The sequence below is a fragment of the Planococcus citri genome, chromosome 1 (genome assembly GCF_950023065.1).
Source record: "Planococcus citri chromosome 1, ihPlaCitr1.1, whole genome shotgun sequence".
In the NCBI taxonomy this organism is placed as follows: Eukaryota; Metazoa; Arthropoda; class Insecta; order Hemiptera; family Pseudococcidae; genus Planococcus; species Planococcus citri.
The window spans coordinates 37,557,558-37,579,715 of NC_088677.1; the positions used below are offsets into that span (position 1 = coordinate 37,557,558).

Genomic DNA, 22,158 nt, shown 5'->3' on the forward strand with positions numbered 1-22,158 from the left:
CAACTTTGGGCCTTTTTTCCTGAAATTGGGCCCTATTTTCCAATTTGCGCCTTGGGCCTAAATCCTTAAATCCGCCACTGGGTGTGCCTGATATTCTCCAGCTACTGACTCCTACTAAAATCCGTCGATTTTGTTTGGAAGTTGAACATATCATGGCACTTCCATGATCGAGATGAAAATTTCGCTCACTGAGAGAGCATATCGCCCGAACCTCAGAATTAAATTTTCAGCTGTCGAAGTTGATTTATCGATTCTTGACGAATTTTTGAAAATGGCAGAAATAATTGATTGTTAATAATTTTTTACAAAAAGAGCAAATGTAAAGATACAAATCTGAAACTTGGTTCATACTTATACCAAACTCGACCTTCCAAATTGATTGCGACCATTTTCCAGCATCGAGCGAAATTTGAATTTTTCCAACAATTCAAAATTACTCCAGATGGCGTTGTAATCAAGTTCAGCGACTGAAAATTTAATCCTATCAGAAGTTCGATATTGAGCGGGGGGGGGGTGAATCACAATTCAAAGTGATGAGTTGAAAAGTGTATTTTTATTTATTTTTTTTTTCAACTTGAAAAATCTAAAATTGAAAAAAAATCCAAAATCGTCAATTACTGTAACAAATTACTCAAAACTGTGTTCACTCCCCAAGTCGTTTCTTCAAAAAGTAAAAAAATCGACTTTGATATGGCTTTTTTGTGTTATTAAAATTTCCAAAAAACTAAAACTGAATTTTAGGACTCGAGACTTTGGTCTGAATATCTTGAAACATGCTCTTTGATCCATCTTCATTTCGTTCAAATGAAAGAGTGCCTGTTTAAAAGTTCTCTCCTTTGTTGGAGCTGAATTTCATTTTTCAATATTTGAGCAATTTTTGGAAATCCAATTTGGCCTATTTTCCATGGAAAAATCAAGAACTGATGAACCTTGCCGAGAGAACTGAAATTTGTTTTAAATCCCGTTTCGATTTTCTGGTTTCAAGCCATTCGGGGGCTTCCAGTGGATTTTTTGTTTTTTCAGTTTAAAAAATCCTCACAAAAAATTATCACTTCAATGAATTTTAATCTATTGATTCAAATCCAAAATTTTCTCTAGTATTTATTTTTTAAAATCGTAATAATCCACTGGAGGCAGTAATTGATTATGATTAAGGAGGTGGAAAATTAGATGTAAATTGCTTGGCTTTTGCCTTAATTGAATGAAATCTTGATTTCTTGGTGAAAAATTGATTTAAATATTATTGAATTCTCTCAAAATTAATGAAAAATGAAATACAGCTTTTGGCATTTGGTTTGTGATGTAAAGCCTATCAAAACAACTTTCCACGTCAAGAATGTTGTTTTACATTTTGAATTGTAAGATACGTTAATTTATTCAATACAATATAGAAATGTATACAGAGTTCATTTTCCTTATCGTACCAATTTGACGTTCTTGTGTACATTGTGTATATACACGTAATCATGCATTGACAATTTTTTTAAGAAACTGAAAACAATAGGAAAGTCTGATTCATTGTTGGGAAATTTTTTTACTAAAAAAAATTCATAATTGTTTGAAAGACGACGAAAAAAAATATTTATTTAAGCGAAAATTTGATTCATGAAACGCACCTGCTTTGTATTAACGTTGAAAATAATGAATGTTGATTGCAATAATTTCATTCAAATTTTACAAGAGTAGAGGAATAAGAGGCCACAGTTTGGGACCTCGGGCCAATTTTCCACCTACGAAGTACCCATGAATCATGGAGACATTTGTGAGTGATTTTTTTTTTAATTTGAAAATTGTGAAAGTTTTGAAACAATTTTACAAATTTGTGACCATTTGGCAATTCTGTAAGTTTTTCAAATCTGAATAGACATTTGAAAAAAATTTCTAGGGTAATGAGGACGTTCTAGTGATTTTTTCAACATAAATTCACCTAAAAATAGTCAAAAACCCACTTGGTAACTACTGGTGAATCTGTCACCAAAACAATAGATAATTATCTACCTTACAGACTTACTTGGGAATATTTTCGAGAATTTGAAACATTTTTTGGAATTTGTGGCAACCTTGAGGGTTGTAGAAACGATATTGACCAATTTTCAAAAAGGCGTAAAATTGCACACTTTTTTCAATTTTTCAAGTTGGAAAATTTTTTTATCCATTTTTAAATTTATCTAATTTTCTAATTTTCTAATTTTTGGCAAGTAGAAAATGGTTTTTGGTTTTACAAATTCTGAAATTTATAAAATATTGAAATTTTTGTCCAACTATTCATTTTCAAGACTTATTTTTAAAATTTTAAAATTTTTCTTCCAATATTTTTTCAATTTTTTCAATTTTGAAAATTTGTTCAATTGTTTTCAATCATCTATTTTCAAGACTTTATTTTTTCAATTTTTTAACTATTCAATTTCTTCCGTTGCCCTACCCCCCTTCAAATGTGCCAAAAATTCATTTTTTTCTCTTAAAAATTCAATTTTTTTTGAAAAGCATCAGAATTTTCAAAGTTGCAAAAATTCAGTCGCTCTGTTTTATTTCTTTCTATCATTTTTTCATTTCTTAAATTCTTAAATTTTGCAAAATACATCCGAAATAACGAACAAAAATTTGAATAAGTAAAATCGTTGAAATCAACACGCCATCTAAACCAAATTTAAAAAATTTAGAAACACCAATTTTCAAAAATGTAGTCGAAGAAAACAATTTTAAAATGAAACGGAACTGGAATTTGCAGAAACGAAACGTAGAACAGAAAAAAAAATGACTTTCTTCTTAATACCTAGACCTATACAAGCGTATGGATAAATTTTCGCGATTTTGAATTTGTTGAAATTTAAGGCATATTTGAAGGTTGCAGAGTTGGAAAATTTTTGAAAAGTGTCAAGATTGTGGAATTGTGGATACTTTGCGAAATGCCAAACAAAACATGATTTTTTTTCAAACATTTAAAATTGACATGCTTGAAATTTTTTTAGTTTGTTAATTTTTATTCGTATTCAACTTTTGAGACTTTTTTAATCTGAAGATTTTTTCGAATTTTGGCCACTACTTTGCAATTTTGAATCACTGTGCGCTCCCGCCCCCAATTTCTGCTCGAACGTTTCTTTTATAGGTAGTTACCCAACAATAATCCATTCTGATTTCCCAAATCTTCAATTACTTGTACCTTATCTCGGAATTTCCTTTTCTACTCAAAAAAAAAAAAAAAATACACACACACACGCTTCAAGTGTCCCTCTGAAAATCAGCTCAAATGTGAATAGGTACCTTACATATCCTTTGAACAGGCGTAGGATAGTACTATCTATAATGACAATTCATATTCAGCTGCCCAAATTCATTTCTCCGCCTTCGTGGAGGAATTTTAAAATTTTAAGAGGAATCGAAAATCGAGTTGGAGGCTGCAGAATGGCCAGAAATGGCGAAGTTCAGTTCAAGGGAGTATTTTATAATTTCAGGACTACTTTCCGTCTTAATCTCCAAAAATTGAAAAATTAATTCGAGCAGCTAAAATTTTAAGTAGGTAGGTACCTACGAGGTTTCAGACGATGCTCTTTCCATGAATCGCCTCGAGAGGTTCCCTTATTAATTTGCTATAAATTTGAGTTGTTTTTGTATTTCTTTCAGGTGTACTCGGAGATATCTCTGCCAACTACTTTTATTGCAGATGTACTACTCAGGTTGGGTAATCCAGCCCCGTGTCTAATTACCTATGTAAGTACTTGAATTAATCATCGGATATGTGTACTCATCTCGTCCTATTTCACGACATTGTGTATTTTATGGTTTCTCCTGCTTTGGTTTCAGCAAATGAAATTGTACCTACCTGTATTCTGCTTTGATTGCCAAACATTCAAAACTGTATGTTTGAAATGAAATTTTCTCTTTCATGACACCAATTTGTTGTTTTTCCAATTGAAAAGTTACTGTTTATCATAGAACTCATTTTTTAAAAAAATTTCTCCCCGAAGCCTCTTTTGATTTTAGCTTTGAAATAAAATTAAACTTGTGCTTGAATAATGGTTGAACCCTAAATTACAACTAAGCCCACTTTTCAATTTCTGGATTCGGCGGCTTTAAATTCATCTGAAAACATCTTCTATTGGATTGGTTTGGTAACTAAAAACTCAGCACTCCACCTGTCCTCTCATTGCATCACCTTTCGAGTTTAATTTGCTGAATTTTAAAATTGCAGCGTAGAAAATGAAAATAAAATTTGAAAACAGTTTTTATCATAACATTTATTAGTATAAAAAGGAGTACAAACATAATAAAAAATCTTCGTATAATAAAAACAATACAAATTTCCCACAGCCAAAAACAAACTAACACTACTGGAATTTGAACAATTAAAAACTACAACCGAAAAATGAGAAACTATATTGTTAATAAATCAGTTCATCGCCAAAAATCAGTGTGATTTAAAAACTAAAAGGCGATTTAAATGCGAGACTTGAATAATTCCGTTGATTAATTCGTTAAATTGGGCTGTCAGTGAATTATTGAAAAATACAAAAAAGTAACTTAACGTAAATACAAAATCAAAATGAAGTAATACGCCTTAAAAATTAAAACAACATTTCTAACTTATACCGTATGGCTTTCTATAACATGGCGCGGAAAAATATAACCATCACTGTACTGGGTTTTCTAAGGTTTGTCTGAATATCTGAATTCAAAAAATGCAAAGATTTAATAAAAAGCTTTTAAAAAAATTACACATCTGTACGAGTGAGCAACTTACTTTTATCATCTGCTTTCCTTCTTTCGTAACAAAGTTTTTCTTAAGCAAGTCATCAAGCACACTTCGATGAAGATCAATGCGTTCGTCTCTTTCTTTGATCTCCAAGAACAAATACCAGAGCCCATCTGCGTACGACGTTGATAATTTTTCTAATCGCGTGTTTTCTTCTTCTAATCGCGTGTTTTTTTTTTCCAATCGCCGAATGCGTTTGTTCTTTTCCTGTAGCTCGCATTCAAGAGTACTAGAAACTGGGACACCTGTAAAATTAGAATACTGTCGCATCAAACCATCACATATTTCCAATTTTAAATCAATTTGAGAATACATCAGAATTTAAAACGTTTTACCTTTAGAAGTCAAGTCTGTCATAGTAGGAGTAACGATTTCCTTCTTTGACGAAGTAGTCGACTGATCAGATCCTTCTTTTTCTACAAGTTCTCTTGAAACGGAAATCACTTCGGAATTCTCAGATAATTCCTTAGAACAGTTCGCTTTCGAGCTAAATAAACGAAGAAAACGTAATTTTAGAAAACTTATCCAGGTAATAAGTTTAAATATAAACCAATAAAGTAAATAACAAACATTCAAACTCGTTATCTCATTTCTACTGTTGAAACAAATCATTCTATTATTCTATCAATATTACACGAGTATGGATGTTACATTTTTATACCTTGATGTTGATTGTCCAGTTTCGTTATTTTCAGAATTCCGTGATACCCGAAAAGGCATAGCTCCTGGTCGTAATTTACGCTTCAACGCGTACGGATGCCAAGTGATATCACCTGCTGAGAAATGTGAATTACATAGACGCAACCTGGTGGTGGGTACAGAGTTAAAATCGCCAATCGTTATTCCAAGATTTCTGAGCCATGCTACTCTGATTTTCTCATCTTTAGGGATTCTGTAACATTTGTTTCGTTTTCCTCAGCGATTACACGTTGCTCGCATGTAGTCAGAACAATAACTTAATGCTTGAATGTATAATTATCAATGGATAACGATGCCGAATGTTCGTCGAATTGCAATAACCAAAATGAAAGTGATTTAGTGTTACATGTTACAATACTTACAGATGAAAAGAGTCTGAATATACCACACCGCATATGTAACAACAATCTTGGTATCGACGAGCTTTTCGAATTTTTCCTGGACTGTAGTACATGAAACATGAAACAAATATTTTTCATAATGTTAACTACCAAATCATCTTTGATAAAATATATTCTAGTAAATGGTCGAGCTTGTAAAGCAATATGAGTAGATGTAGTTCAATGCTCAATATTGCTTTTGAAAATGCACCCCGATAGTCAATTCTCAGATGGATCAAGTCTACGTGTAAGAAGGTAGAAGTACTTACTCAACTTTTATGTTGGGAATCGCGCCCTTCTTCAATATATAACGATCATTGACATGTCTGATATATTTTTCCTTAAAATGTTGTCTACATAGCCGAGCGTTAGAGGATATCGGAGTTGATATGTCAACACCACACTTCTCTAACCAAAGTTTTCTATCGTTCGGATTTTTTGGAAACCTGTAACACATACATATAAAACATATTAAAACATCAGAACGCGTTTTTATACTATGTATAAAGCTGTAAATGTAATTTGTTCAGTAATACTGATAACACAGACTTTGTACTTAGACTTACATAAAAAACCCAGATGACCCTCGACTACCACATCCAACGCAAATTAATAGTACCTTAGATGGACTCATCTTCTATCAGGACAAATAAACTATTTTAGAGCTTTTTCGATCGAAATTACTTTCCCGAAGTCTTTTCGCATTTCACATTTACTAAACCATTATCTTTACCAGAAGGCGCTAAAATGTAACAAAAAAAAATTACACAAACCGAAATCTGATAAGACCAATGCAATTATTTTTTTGAATGCGGGATACGTAACAATTCACAATGTGATGGTCTATATGACTCCTTTTTCTGACGCATCCGTGATCCGTTCACCGATGGCGTTTTAAAATTTTTTTTAATTTATTTATTTTTGAATTTTTTGATTTTGATTTTTTGAATGGATACCTATGGAAAATTGAATTTAAAAATGAAAATGTCAATTAATGACTTTATTTATGAGAAATAGAATTAAACGTGATAAAATTTCCTATTTAGTATCGATTCGATTCGATTATTCGATTATTCGATTCATCATGATGAGAATTTACTCTTTCCTGATTTTGGTTTAAGGCCTTTTTAATTTTATAGTGACCATAGCTTTTCACGTTTTTTTTTCACGGCAAAATTTCAAAGTGCCTTTTTTACGCCAAAGAAAAGTAATACTATACTTTGCCGTACTTTTTCCGTAGTATTAATCGTAAGGAGCTACGACAAAGTAAGTAAAATGTTTACAACTGTCTACGTTTTTTCAGTACCTTTCTATGGTCATTATACATATTATTACGAGTGAAAAGAGCTTTAGTGACTGGCGATGATTAATTAATAATTTAATTAGAAAGAGCAGTTGGAATTATCTTATTATGGGTAGTATTTATTTACGAAACTGAATATGATTAGTAGTTTTTACATCAAGATCCATAGAGTGAATGATTACAAGCGAGTGCGGTAAGGCACCAGTTTAGAATCATCCACCTTTTTTACCCATTCATTGGCCTGAAGGCGAACGTACGAACGTCAACGTATAGAAATAAAATTATATTTACTTAATAGGTATAGGTAAAACTCTCAGTACCGCACTGTTTTCAGAGCGGTATTGTTACACTTTACCGGCTACTTTCAGCAGTACGGTACTGACGCGAGTTTATCAGTGACACAACCGTAATATCAACAATACCTATGTGAGTATGCATAAAATGGCGATTAGTGAATCTTTATAACATTTTTCAGACGTTTTTGAGCGAATCTATTCTAACTGAACTATTAAATTAAATATTCTTCTGTACTTTCAATACTATGATTAAGGATTTGGGCCAGTTCATTCCTCATATTCGTACATATTCGATGAAATTTAGTTTCAACTTTCAAAAGATATCAAGTTACGTTGTTAAATTCTTTTATGAATAATTTTTTCAAAATAAGAACATCATAGACCACAGTACCTGTTGATAATTCCTTGGGAGAGTTGATTTACAAACAAAACACACATTGAGAATGATCAAGTGAAGTGTAACTAATTTCGAGAATAAACGGTAATACATAATATGAGTATATAAGTACTTTGGTAAAATTCACATCACTTTGTTATCATCACATTATAAACAAAACAAAATTCATTTTCTGATACCTAGATAGAAATTGAACATCCACGATTTATTTCAAAACTAAACGAACTAAACGAAGTAAAATTCACTCAAAGAAGTAAGAAATCACATGTACGTAAATCTGTAATCTACTTTCAGCCAGTTCATTCGAAGGTATTCGATGAAATTTGTGTTCAAAAGATATCAAGTAACCATGTTTTAAAATTCTTTTTTGAAGAATAAATTGTATGTACGAGTACATAACTAAACTACTACGTACTTCAGTAAAATTCACATCACTTTGTTATCATCACTTCACATTTTAATGTAAATACTAAAAATCGAAATTGATTTTGTGAATAAATAAACTAAAACAAAACGGAATTCATTTTCTGATAGATAAAAATCAAACACCCATTGCTTTATTTCAAAATTAAACGAATAAGAAGAAAGAAATTCATATTCAAGAAATCAAAATCACTACCACATGTACGTACGTTATCTTTTCTATCTACTGAAAAACACGCTTCGAATGTAAAGCAGGGTTGCCATTTAGATAAATAATTAAAGAACTACAATTGTAATTTTTTTTACATTTTTGTGTAATTTTGTACGCATAGTGACTTAAAGACAACTGCCTTGTTTTAAACAGTGAGGCACTGAGAGCTTTACCTATACTAATTAAGTAAAACATATTACTCAACGATTCGGCAAATGTACGTGAACACCAACTCGTGTGCTTTGCAACGCTCGCCTTCGGCTCGCGCTGCAAAAATCACACTCGTTGGTATTCACGCACTTTACCGAACAGTTAAGTAATATACTATTATTTAATTATTATAAATAAAGTGTATCAGTACCGCACTGTTTTCAGTGGGACAAATGATACAATACCGTTCAGTTTTTACTTACCAGTACCACACACCTTATCAGTGAAATAAAACGGAAACACAATTCTACGTATTTTTATTCACTCTCGTATTTTTTGAACATTATTTTGACAAAAAAAAATGAATACGTAACAAAAACAATAACGCATTTTTAACAAAAAAAAAAAAAAAAAAAAGGAAAAACAAAACATCATTGCATTATGAATACGAATGAGAAAACGAGGAGGAACTCAATAAAAATGAAAAACTATGAATACATAAGTACCTATGAAATCAACGACGCATTTTTAACCAAAAAAAAAAAAAATGAAAAACAAAACGTCCTTACTTACAGTATAAATATTATGAATGAAAAAAGTAAAAAAACGACGACGAACTTAATAAAACTGAAAAACTATGAATACATACCTATGAAAACAACGACACATTTTTCACCAAAAATAAAATGAAAAACAAAACATTCTTGCAGTATGAATACCACAAATGGAAAAACGACGACGAACATAATAAAACTGAAAAACTATGAATACGTATTACATACCTATGAAAACCACACATTTTTCACCAGAAAAAAAAAAATATGGAAAAACAGAACATCCTTGTAGTATGAATACTACGAATGAAAAACCAATGACAATCTTATAATAAAACTGAAAACTATAATACGTAATTACAACGACGCATTTTTAGCAAAAAAAAAAAAAAAAAACATCCTTGCAGTATGAATACGAATACCACGAATGAAAAAACGACAACGAACTTAATAAAACTGAAAATATGAATACGTAATTACGTACCTATGAAAACAACGACGCATTTTTAACAAAAAAAACAAAAACACAACAGCCTTGCATTACGAATAAAATGAAGGAAAAAACAATGACAAACTTAATGATTAATTGTTACATTACAGTTTTCGAATTTGTACAATACTGGGGTTTTATATTTGAATTTTTTAGGTTTTTGCACTATGGTTTCGTCAGAAATAACCTGTGATTGTGTAATTTCATATTCATCTTCGACTATATAAGCACTTAACTGAGAATTATTAATAATACCTGATTCATTCATATTGGAAATTGAATCTATAGTTACATCGGATCCATTTGGAGTCAAAACTGGAATGAATTCAGGGTTACAAACGTTATTTTCTATTTCAGAATCTTTAGTTTCTTCTGGATTGAAATAAGGAATATCTTCGATGTATTCATATTCATTAGATTTCTGAGCAGAAGCAGAGTACGTAGTTGGTTTAGTTTTAGGAGTAGAAGACATACGAGCAGAAGCGGAGTTTATTGTTGTTTTGGTAGATGTACGAATGGAAGCGGAGTGTTTAGAAGATGTACGAGCAAAATCGGAGTGTACAGGTACAGATGGTTCCGTAGATGTTTGAGTAGACTGTCCAAAAACTGCAGATGCAATGATATTTGCCGTTTTGGCTTTGTGTTGCACTGATTCATTAATGTAACGATTCGGAGCACTATCGCTTTTCCATCCACCGTGGAGTTTTATAGTCTCAGAGTTAGCCCCGGCATTAGCTAGTATCGATGTAGACGTCCTCCGGAAGGAATGGCCTATACATAAAATAATACAACAAAATTAGAATTTCAAGAATATAATTTCAACTATTAAGTACTGTTTGTGTGGTGTTCCATGGCTCACCTGTATATTTTTCCGCATCCGGTAGATTCAAGTATTTAGCAATGAGTTTCGGTACACCTCGGAGTTTATTAATGCCAATTGGTTGCCGACTGCACGTTCCTTCGTGATATTGAATGAAAAATTGGCTTGTTTTTTCGTTTGTATTCGGTGGACGCAACTCCATGTACTTTCTAACCAACCCCAAATATTTTCCTTGAATCACAAAGCTTTTTTTTGTGTTATTTTTTGTGTTTGAGCTTGGTATATTTACCAATAAAAGATCGCCATGTTGCTGAACATCGTCTACTTTTATGTCATGCAATTCACACATTCGTAGCGCACCCATAAGGCCAAAAACAAGCATCACCTATCAATAACAGTACATAAAAATTATTGTAAAAGATATTGAACAAAATCATTCATAGGTGAACTGAATTTATTTACTTTGATTGCCAAGTATTCATAATCAGTTGCAAGTTCAAGAAACGTTTTCACTTCTTCCTCCGATAACGGCATAGCTTGAACAGGCTCATAGCCCACAGATTTACGTTTAATAAGAGACTTTACTTTTGAATAAGTGCCAATATCGATTTCATGATTAAGCATGATCATAGCCTTCAAACGGGAGTACATCGACCAAAGCGTACTAGGCTTTTTTGTAGCAGATAGTTCTTCGAAATATATTAGCAATGTTTTCTGAGAAGTTGGCGGCCACTTCTTACCTCGCACCCAAGAGAGTAGATTATCATAACACAACATGTATTTTTTTTTTGAAGCTACCGGCAAGAGTTCTTTCTCAGTTTTCTTAGAAGCTTCAGCAAGGTCCGGCGGCGTTAGAACAATTAATTCGTTTTCGTTATCAACTTCCATTATTTTACGTAATTGAACAACAGAACAGGTGAACAACTTTTTTAAAAACTGAGCACTTGACAAATTATCAATCGAAATTCGAAAAATTAAAACAAATCAATTAAGAACAGACAGAACGTAAACTCAACCAAACACAATCATGGAAAGAAGCAAGTTACGGTTAGTTCAAATATTGTAGCAGTGTTGCCAATTCAGAAATAATCATGTAACAACTAAAATGAAAGGACTAAGGACCAAGTTATTGGTATGTTTTAAATTATTTTGGGCAAGTTTTTTTAAATTAATAGAACCTCCCTTGAAACAGTGCGGTACTGGTACACTTTTTATTTATAATAATCAAGTAAAATGTATTACTGGGTAGTTTTTTCAAGAAATTTAAAATATGCACCTAGGTAGTTGAAAATTTGACTACATAGGTATGTAGTTGCCGATTTTCAAATCTGCGTAAGCGCAGAGATAGGTAAGCTATTCTTTGACAAATTGTTCTCCTCACTCGACGGTTCGATGGTGCGAAATTTGAATTAGCAAATAAACGGAACTCTGCATCCCCATCGGACCCTCGAAGAAGTATCTCTCAAGCTCCTAGCTAAAATGCTACATGCTACGCATTTCAACGTCACTTTGTGTGGTATGGTACTTCGTTCATTGTGGTTCTTATTTGTGTCCTATACTTTAATTTGAACTTATGATTTCGATTTTTGCGATTCCATTTTTCATCCTTTTTACTCGATTTTAAGTAGATTTAAAAATGGACGCAACTTTTCACTTTTTTTTTACGGTAAGTAAGAGTTAATTACCAAATTATTTGCTTCGACTGAAAAACAATTGATAAGAGAAATTCAATACAAATATCTAGCTGAAGAATCAAAATTATTGGACAATAATATCCAACCAAGTAATGAACTGGACTTGGCATACGATGAAGAAGGTTTAATTAAGTGTACAGGTTGACTCCAACATGTCGAATTAGACTGGGAAACCGTACACCCGATCTACCTACTTCGTAGGTGCCCTCTAATCGTCGCCTTAGTACTAGAAACTCATGTGAAAAATTTTCACATAGGTACTTCTCACCTTATGGCTCGAATAAGAGAACGTTTTTGGATTCCTCGTCTTCGATCTTTAGCTAGTATTACGATACAACGATGCACTGATTGCCGAAGAGCTGATGGTGGAGCCTATCGACTCCCTAAACTGCCTCCTCTTCCTCCAATCAGAGTTCAGCATTCAGGCCCATTTACGCATATTGGCGTAGATATGTTTGGTCCATTATTAGTTTCTGAAAAGAAATGTCAACATTTAACAAATAGGGTTTTAGTCAAAGTCTATGTTATTCTTTTTACCTGTCTAGTCACTCGAGCAATCCATTTAGAAGTAGTCAAGGACCAATCAGGCGATCAATTTTTGAATGCGTTACGTCGATTTGCTGCTCGAAGACAATGCCCAAAGACTGTAATTTCAGACAACGGGAAAAACTTCGCTTATGCAGCACCGCAAGTCGGAAAAGTAGTACCTGAATTGGACAAAAAGGTCAAGGAATACGTTGTTACCAATAAAATTATCTGGAAATTTATCCCAGCGTATTCACCTTGGAAAGGTGGAACTTACGAACGATTAATTGGTGTAGTAAAAAATTGTCTTCGTAGAACTTACTTAATTACTCGTTTAACGATGGACTGTTTTGCCACTATACTCTTAGAAATTGAAAATACGGTTAACTCACGACCCTTGACCTACGTTCCTTCCATGGAAGTTCGATTCTGCTTGACTCCGAATCATTTTCTTAAGCCCTTGGCCGACAACGCAAATGAAATCGTAGAAATTAACAGAAATATGATCCAATCAGATAAAAAATCAATACGTGGTACGTACGATTTAATTTATAAGGCCCACAAAGCCTTTTGGAAAATATTTCAAAGTGATTACCTACTTTCTCTTCGCGAAAGACATGCAGCACTGACGAAACCACCGTCGAAATCAGTCTCCTTTGAACCTAGAATCAATGATGTTGTACTTGTTAAAGATCCTTCAGCCAAGAGAAATACTTGGCCCACAGGAGTAATAACACATCTTGATCGAAGCACCGCTCACATCTACCTGAAAGAAAAACAAAAAACAATTATTCGTTCGATAAATTTATTATATCCTATTGAACTATCTGAACACGACGATCTTGAAGTCAAATTAGGACCTCGTCCAAAAAATTATTTGAAGACTACTCCTTACAAAAAGGATCCAAAAGTTCCACCACCAAAGTCACCACGTATCCAAAAGCCACGAATTAATCTACCAAGAAAACAATCTCATCGATAAGATCGATAAATTGTGATCTACAACTCGATAAATTTCGTTAAAATAATTTTTCTTCTCATTTTATTTCATCGAAATAAGTCTCCAAAAATTTTCGAAAAATTTCGACTTAGCTTCTTATCCAGAGTGTAGGTCTCCGAAATTTTTTATATTTTAATACTTATCTTGTAAATTCTGAACTCCAGTTTTCAGCTCGAAGATTCTCAAAGTGATACGTCCACTGTATTCGAGTGAAGTGATTTAAAATATCACACCAACCCCACTCGAATACAGTCGATACTATCGACTTTTGATAAAACAAGTTCTTCTTTTTCGCCAATTAAAAATGAAAAATGTCTTCGTCATTTCGCTTCGATGAAACTGGAACCGGTACCGAAGAAAACTCAAAATATTCACTGCTAAAATGTAGCTGAAATCTTCCTGTTTCGCTTGAAGTATCGACACTCGACGTAGTCAGTTCTTCAGTCTTCGTGCCTGTAAAGGAAATTTGCTAACAAATTTTCAAAAAACTGTCACGAAACTTTAGAAAATTTACGAAAAAACTCTCAAAAACTTTCAATTTTCTTTCGCGTTTATAAACAATTCCACGAACCAATACCTATTTCTCTTTGGATTAGGTAGGTTCGAGATTCAAAATAAATTCTCATCCTGCCTTGAGATTTCTTTGTATTCAAAAGCCTCAAGAGGAGGGATGCGATGAATTTACGCCATCGAACATAACTTCTACGAGAAATCTGAGCCTTTGTCTTATTTGATCTCTTGAAGCGAGGTTGTGTTTTATTTTGCGTCACGAATTTCAATTTATTGCAAGTTTTAAAATTTTAGCAATTTTTTATTTCGTATTTATTTTCCTCTAGTCGTTTTTTGAATCCTGTTTAAACCATTTTAATTATTTTAATTATCGTTTTATTCGCGGTTCGATATGGATGACAACGATGACAATATTGCCGGTGGTGACGGTGCCTTGAATCCTATAAGTTGCTAATTTTCTATCTCTTCGAAAATTTCTTTTAAATATTTTTTTCCAATCGCTTTGCTTTTGCTTTCGTAGACTTTACTTTGCAGTAGCAATTTATTTATTTGCTGTTCTTTCTATATTCGATACATAGTATTAGTATTGCATCATGTCTCATACTGTAGTCGTAGGTCAGTCTTTGTCTCATAGTATTTCGATTCATCTTATTCAACTTTGTATTTTTATTTCGAGAAATCATTTCGAAAAGGCGATCATTAGACTTGGAGTGAATGTAGGTACTTTCTATAGTACTTACATTATCCTCCGAGCAGATTGCCTGGAGATTGATCGACTTCGAACCATTTAGATAGGTCAGTACCGACTAAATTGGCTCATTGTCTCAATCTCCTCAAATTTGTTGTTTTCCAATCGCTTTGCTTTTGCTTTCGTAGACTTTACTTTGCAGTGGCAATTTATTTATTTGCTGTTCTTTCTATATTCGATACATAGATCGCTATTTCTCTCTAACCAACGTTTTCGTCGCGATTATGACACACGGGCTTTTTCAAATTTTAAGAGCGGGACCAAGATTTTGAAATTATTAAATTTTTTCAATTTTTTTTTCAATTTGCATAAAATACAATTATTGCAGTCAACATTCATTATTTTCAACGGTCATACACATACAATGCAGGCGCGTTTTTTAATTTAAATTTTCGCCTATGTGAATCATTTTTTTCGTTTTTTTTTCAAACAATGATTAAGTTTTTTTGGTAAAAAAAATTTCCAACAATAAATCAGACTTTCTTATTTTTTTCAGTTTACTAAAAAAAATTTCAATGCATATTAGATAAAGTGTTAAATAGGTATGATTAGGAAAACGAACTCCCATGAAAAATACATTGAAAAAATTATACACATTGGTTCACTTTTCTCAAAAAATTAACATTTCTTCAAATAGTAAAGAAATCGACTTTAATTGATATGGCTTTTTTGTGTTTTTAATATTTCCAAAAAATAAAACTGAATTTTAGGACCCGAGACTTTGGTCTGGATATCTTGAAACATGCTCTTTGATCCATCTTCATTTCGTTCAAATAAAATAGTGCCTGTTTAGAAGTTCTCTCATTTGTTGGAGCTGAATTTCATTTTTCAATTTGAGCAATTTTTGGAAATCCCATTCGGCCTATTATTTTCCATGGAAAAATCAAGAATTGATGAACCTTGGCGAGAGAACTGAAATTTGGTTTAAACTCCGTTTCGATTTTCTGGTTTCAAGCCATTCGGGGGCTTCCAGTGAATTTTTTGCTTTTTCAGTTTAAAAATCCTCACAAAAAATTATCACTTCAATTAATCTATTGATTCAAATCCAAAATTTTCTCTAGTATTTATTTTTTAAAATCGTAATAATCCACTGGAGGCAGCAATTGATTAAGGAGGTGGAAAATTAGCTGTAAATTGCTTGGCTTTTACCTTCATTGAATGAAACCTTGATTTCTTTGTGAAAAATTGATTTCAAAATTATTGAATTCTCTCAAAATCAATCAAAAACGAAATACAGCTTTTGGCATTTGGTTTGTGATGTAATTTTTTGAAAAGCCTATCAAAACAACTTTTCACATCAAGTACCGTTGTTTTACATTTTGAATTGTAACATACGTTAATTTACGTATTTAATACAATATAGAAAACGTATGCAGAGTTCATTTTCCTTATCATACCAATTTGACGTTCTTGTGTACATGTGTACATGTAATCATGCATTGAAAATTTTTTTAAGAAACTGAAAACAATAGGAAAGTCTGATTCATTGTTGGGAAATTTTTTTAACAAAAAAATTTATCATTGTTTGAGAGAAAACGAAAAAAAATATTCACTTAAGCGAAAATGTGATTCAAAAAACGCGCCTGCATTTGTATTAATGTTGAAAATAATGAATGTTGATTGCAATAATTTCATTTTATGCAAATTTGGAAAAAAATTGAAAAAATCTAACAATACACACCCACACACTTCAAGTGTCCGTCCGAAAATCAGCTCAAATGTGAATACATATCCTTTAAACAGGCGTAGGATAGTACTATAGTGACAATTCATATTTAGCTGCCCAAATTCATTTCCCCGCCTTCGTGGAAAAATTTTAAAATTTTAAGAGGAATCAAAAATCGATTTGGAGGCTCCAGAATGCACAGAAATGGCGAAGTTCAGTTGAAGGAGTATTTTATAATTTCAGGACTACTTTCCATCTTAATCCCCAAAAATTGAAAAATTAATTCGAGCAGCTAAAATTTTAAGTAGGTACCTACGAGGTTTCAGACGATGCTCTTTCCATGAATCGCCTCGAGAGGTTCCCTTATTACTTTGCTATAAATTTGAGTTGTTTTTGTATTTCTTTCAGGTGTACTCGGAGATATCTCTGCCAACTACTTTTACTGCAGATGTACTACTGAGGTTGCGTAATCCAGCCCCGTGTCTAATCTATATATATTAAAAGATCTTTGAAAAAAAACATACTTCCAATCGCCCAGCCTCTCCCAATGAACCTTTTTTCATGATTTTTTTTTAATCGATTCCTTTTGCACTCTAGATATGTCAAATAATATTTTGGAAAAAAAATTTTAAAATTTAAGGTCCAAAAAATCAGAAAAACACTATAAAAATAGCGTTTCAACTGAACGCGCTGTTACGTTGCTTCGTTGTGGGCGGAGCTACTACACCAACTGGTTTCTTTTCAGGGTTGTATATGTAAGGAACGAGCATGGCTAGAACGCCAGGGTTGCCAGATGCGGGGATGTCTCCCGCGTAGAGAGATTTTTCGCTTCGTGGAAATCATTTGGAGTTTTTTTTAGGGATTTTGAATTTTTGAATTTTCAAGAGAAATATTTTCATTTATTTTTTTGCGGGGGTAAAAGGCGAGTAGTCCGAGCTGTGATGGTTTGTAAATGTGCCATATTTACCGAGGCGCGAGCTGAGGGTTGGGGCTGTGGAGCAGCTCAGTAGTATTTTATTTTTTAAAAACTGGAATGTAGTGTCTGTTAAAATAATAAGGAGAGGACGTTCTGCACTTGAGATCATTTTTGGGTTGGAATTTTTTTTAACAGCACAATTGGAAATGTTTAGTGGAACATTGTTCGTAAAAAAATCAAAAGTAAAGATGGGGAAGTGTTCAATACAGTATAGCCAGAATTTTCTCAATGGGGGGAGGGGGCAAAAACAGATTTTTAGGCATGAAAAATTGAAATTAGAGGTAATTTTATGAAAACCCTTCGCAATGTATAAAAATTTAATGGAAATGAAGGTGCAATTACTGCTCAAGTGAAGTGATGGCGGAAATTTTTTGAAAGAAATGGGTCCAAAAAACGAAAAAACGGTTCATTATCGCATGCAATATTTTTAATTTTCACTAACGGGGGGGGGGGGGTAATGGCTCAAGTCACGTCCCTCCCTTAGCTACGCCACCACTGGTAGGGTTTTTATATTTGGGATATAGACGTAAGTTTTTTGAGGAGAAAATGTCGTTAATTCATTTTAGAACTTGATACCTAGAAATATTGTTCAAACTTGAATTTTTTTCTTGAAAACTTTGATTTTTTAAACATTGTACTTTAGAACCAGAGTAGAATTTGCTATTGACACATTTTAACTGATTTGCATAAGCAGGAACAGGGGCATGAGTTGAGTCAAAAAAGCGAGCCCCGAAGGAGCGAGAGGCCTGAGCGGAGCGAGGGCCAGGGCGAGCAGCACGAGCGAAGCGAGTGCGCGAGCAGGGGGTCGAGGTCGCGGAGCGACCTAGGGGGCGAAGCCCCCTAGTTATGTACTTGAATTAATCATCGGATATGTGTACTCATCGACCTCCATTTTGTTGATCTTGTAAAAATGTGCCCTTGAGCCACACCACAATTGTAGGGATAGGTCAACTTTGGAGGGGAGAAGATGTTTTGAGAAATCTATTGCAAAATTGAGGATGATTTTTTTTTAGACAGGTATTTTCCAATTTGTAAAAAAAATACACTCTTCAACTCGTCACCCGAGACTGACAATTCAATCACTGAATCGATTCGAGTTGATGGAAATCGATTTGAGGGGTCGACTTAGGGAGTGAACACGGTTTTGAGTAATTTGTTACAAAATCAGGAAAGAATAAATTCTCATCTTGATTCTTGATGAATCGAATAATCCGAATAATCGAATCGAATCGATACTAAATACGAAATATGGGTTCTCCTGCTTTGATTTTAGCAAATGAAATTGTACCTACCTGTATTCTGCTTTTATTGCCAAACATTCAAAACTGTATGTTTGAAATGAAATTTTCTCTTTCATGACACCCATTCGTTGTTTTTTCAATTGAAAAGTTACTGATTATCATAGAACTCATTTTTTTTTAATTTTCTCTTCGAAGCCTCTTTTGATTTTAGTCTCGAAATAAAATTAAAGGTGTGCTTGAATAGTTGAATCCTGAATTACAACTAAGCCCAGTTTTTAATACCTGGACTTGGCGGCTTTAGATTCATCTGAAAACATCTTCTACTGAATTGATTTGGTAATTAATTAAAAACTCAGCGCTCCACCTATCCTCTCATTGCATCACCTTTCGAGTTTAATTTGCTGAATTTAAAAATTGTAGCGTAGAAAATGAAAATAAAATTTGAAGACAGTTTTTATCAAAACATGTATTAGTATAAAAAGGAGTACCAACATAATAAAGAATCTTCGTATATTAAAAACAATACAACACGTAGGCCATTAGTCACATCCCACAGCCAAAAACAAACTAACACTACTGGAATTTGAACAATTTGTTAACTGAAATTTCTTGGTCCTTATTAATAATTTTGAAAAATAAAAAACTACAACCGAAAATGAGAAACTATAAATTACTCACATCATTCTATAAATACATTGTTGATAAATCAGTTCATCGCCAAAAATCAGTGTGATTTAAAACTAAAAGGCGATTTAAATGCGAAACTTGAATAATTCCGTTGATTAATTCGTTGAATTGAGCTGTAAGTGAATTATTGAAAAATGCAAAAAAGTAACTTAACGTAAATACAAAATCAAGATGAAGTAATACGCCTTAAAAATTAAAACAACATTTCTAACTTATACCGTACGGCTTCGTATAACACGGCGCGGAAAAATATAACCATCACTGTACTGGGTTTTCTAAGGTTTGTCTGAATATCTGAATTCAAAAAATGCAAAGATTTAATAAGAAGGTTTTAAAAAAATTACACATCTGTACGAGTGAGCAACTTACTTTTATCATCTGCTTTCCTTCTTCCGTAACAAATTCTTTCTTAAGCAAGTCATCAAGCAAAATTCGATGACCTTCCGACTCTTGTTCTTTTTTTTCTTTCAATCGACCAATGCGTTTGTCTCTTTTTCCGATCATTTCGAGAAACTCTACGAGCGTATCTACGTAGCACGTTGATTTTTTTTCTAATTTCGTGTATTCTTCTTGTAATCGCGTGTTTTTTTTTCCAATCGCATGTTTTTTTTTTCCAATCGCCGAATGCGTTTATTCTTTTCCTCTAGCTCGTATTCAAGAGTACTAGAAACTCGAACACCTATAAAATTAGAATACAGTCGCATCAAACCATAACACATATTTTCACTTTTAAATCAGTTTGAGAATACATAATTTAAAACGTTTTACCTTCAGATCCCTTCGTTTGTACAATTTCTCTTGAAACTGAAATCTCTTCGGAATTCTCACAGGATTCTTTGGAACAGTTTGCTTTCGAGCTGAATAAAAGATTGAAACGCAATTTTAGAAACATTATTTAGGTGATAAGTTTAAATATAAACCAATAAAGTAAATAACAAACATTCAAACTCGTTATCATTTCTCCTGTTGAAACAAATCATGCTATTATTCCATTAATTAAACGAGTATGGATATTACATTTCTATACCTTGATGTTGATTGTCCAGTTTCGTTATTTTCAGAATTCTGTGATACCCGAAAAGGCATAGCTCCTGTTCGTATTCTATATTTTACTGAGTGCGGATGCCAAGTGATATCACCTGCTGAGAAATGTGAATTACACAGCCGCAACATAGAGGTCGGCACAGAGTTGAAATGGTCAAACGTTATTCCAAGATTTTTGAGCCACGCTACTCTGATTTTCTTATCTTTAGGGATTCTGTAACATAATAGGTAGTCAGTGCAATAATTCAATTTAATGGTTGAATGTATTTCAATGGATAACGATGCCGAGTGTTCGTTGAATTGCAACAACCAAAATGAAAGTGATTAGTTACATGTTACAATACTTACACGTGAAAAGAGTCTGAATAGATCACACCGCATATGTAACAATGCCCTTTGTATCGACGAACTTTATGGATTTTTTCTGGACTGTAGTACGTACATGAAACATATCGAACAAATATTTTTAAAATGTTGACTACCAAATCATAGTCGAGCTTGTAAGGCGATATGAGTTGATGTAGTTCAGTACTTACGCAACTTTTATACTGGGAACCGCATCCTTCTTCAAATTGTAACGATTATTGACATGTGAGATATATTTGCCTTTAAAATGTTTTATACATAGCCGAGCGTTATGGGATATCGGAGTTGATTCGTCAACACCACATTTCTCTAACCAAATTTTCCTCTCGTGTGGATTTTTCGGGATTCTATAATACATGATATAATATGTTAGAAACATCAGAACTTTTTTTATACTATGTATAGTGCTGTAAATGTAATTTGTTCAGTAATACTGATAACACAAAGTTTGTACTTACTTGAAAAAACCAGAAGAACCACGCCTCCCACATCCAACGCAAATTAATAGCAACTTAGGTGGACTCATCTTCAATCACAATCACGACAAATAAAAAGTAATCTACCTATATATTTTAGAGCTTTTTCGATCGAAATTAATTTCCCGAAGTCTTTTTGCATTTCACATGAGTACTGAACCACTACTACTGTTTACTGAAATGTAAAAAAAAATTACACAAACCAAAATGTGATAAGACCAATGTAATTTTTCTTTTTGAATGCGGGATACGTAACAATTCACAATGTGATGGCCTATATGACTCTTTTTTCTGACGCATCCGTGATCCGTTCACCAATGGCGTTTTTACACTTTTTACTTTTTAATTTTTTTTTTTATAATTTATTATTCTCAATCAATTTCGTAATATTCTTTCCGCCATAATTCAATATAAATAAATGTTTAACTGGTTTCACATAAGCATGTACAGAATGAAGTCAATTCTAAAGAATATAGTGCCATTCATTCCAAATGTGGCGAGTCCAGAAAGATTTACATTGTAGATTCTTTAATTGATCGAAACAAATTCAAAATAATAATTGAATAAACCAGCTGATTTCCACGTTTCATTCATTAATCAATGTGAAAACTGAAATCAATAATCGATCTACGAAACAAAAGAGAACAATAAAAATAAATTTCAAAAATATCAATTCTGTCTTTCTTTTTTTTCAATCAAGTGGATTCGAAAATATTTATCAAGAACACAAGAACTACATCGATGAATGAATA

The 22,158-nt window shown here is 32.8% G+C and overlaps 2 protein-coding genes across 6 annotated transcripts; both read right to left on the minus strand.

The window, feature by feature from the left end:
- Positions 1-4,215: 4,215 nt before the first annotated feature.
- On the minus strand, positions 4,216-21,989 carry LOC135831764 (uncharacterized). Of its 5 annotated transcripts, none has more exons than XM_065344495.1 (7): positions 21,389-21,989; positions 21,101-21,277; positions 20,913-20,993; positions 20,548-20,778; positions 5,086-5,237; positions 4,739-4,995; positions 4,216-4,663 (listed from the first exon to the last, which is right to left on the minus strand). In XM_065344495.1, exons 1-7 carry the CDS (start codon positions 21,454-21,456, stop codon positions 4,628-4,630), a joined length of 1,002 nt encoding a protein of 333 aa, XP_065200567.1. In that variant the 5' UTR covers positions 21,457-21,989; the 3' UTR covers positions 4,216-4,627. The 5 variants fall into 5 exon arrangements, with proteins under 5 accessions (XP_065200567.1, XP_065200571.1, XP_065200570.1 ...); XM_065344499.1 differs by lacking the exons at positions 20,548-20,778; positions 20,913-20,993; positions 21,101-21,277; positions 21,389-21,989 and adding exons at positions 5,412-5,642; positions 5,812-5,892; positions 6,099-6,275; positions 9,392-9,543; XM_065344498.1 differs by lacking the exons at positions 20,548-20,778; positions 20,913-20,993; positions 21,101-21,277; positions 21,389-21,989 and adding exons at positions 5,412-5,642; positions 5,812-5,892; positions 6,099-6,275; positions 9,259-9,392.
- LOC135831763 (uncharacterized) lies at positions 9,578-11,690 on the minus strand. Its single transcript, XM_065344493.1, has 3 exons — positions 10,936-11,690; positions 10,513-10,858; positions 9,578-10,424 (listed from the first exon to the last, which is right to left on the minus strand). The coding sequence occupies exons 1-3, from the start codon at positions 11,359-11,361 to the stop codon at positions 9,739-9,741; spliced, it is 1,458 nt and encodes a 485-aa protein (XP_065200565.1). The 5' UTR covers positions 11,362-11,690; the 3' UTR covers positions 9,578-9,738.
- Positions 21,990-22,158: the final 169 nt, after the last annotated feature.

What these genes read in the sequence shown, in the direction of transcription:
- LOC135831764 (XM_065344495.1), bottom strand. Translation starts at nt 21,456, where the DNA reads ATGAGTCCACCTAAGTTGCTATTAATTTGCGTTGGATGTGGGAGGCGT. An exon ending in GACAGACTTGACTTCTAAAG is followed by an intron (nt 4,996 to 5,085) that starts GTAAAACGTTTT and finishes CTAATTTTACAG; the next exon opens with GTGTCCCAGTTTCTAGTACT. An exon ending in AAGGAAAGCAGATGATAAAA is followed by an intron (nt 4,664 to 4,738) that starts GTAAGTTGCTCA and finishes TTTTGAATTCAG; the next exon opens with ATATTCAGACAAACCTTAGA.
- LOC135831763 (XM_065344493.1), bottom strand. Translation starts at nt 11,361, where the DNA reads ATGGAAGTTGATAACGAAAACGAATTAATTGTTCTAACGCCGCCGGAC. An exon ending in ATGAATACTTGGCAATCAAA is followed by an intron (nt 10,859 to 10,935) that starts GTAAATAAATTC and finishes TGTTATTGATAG; the next exon opens with GTGATGCTTGTTTTTGGCCT. An exon ending in GGATGCGGAAAAATATACAG is followed by an intron (nt 10,425 to 10,512) that starts GTGAGCCATGGA and finishes TTTTATGTATAG; the next exon opens with GCCATTCCTTCCGGAGGACG.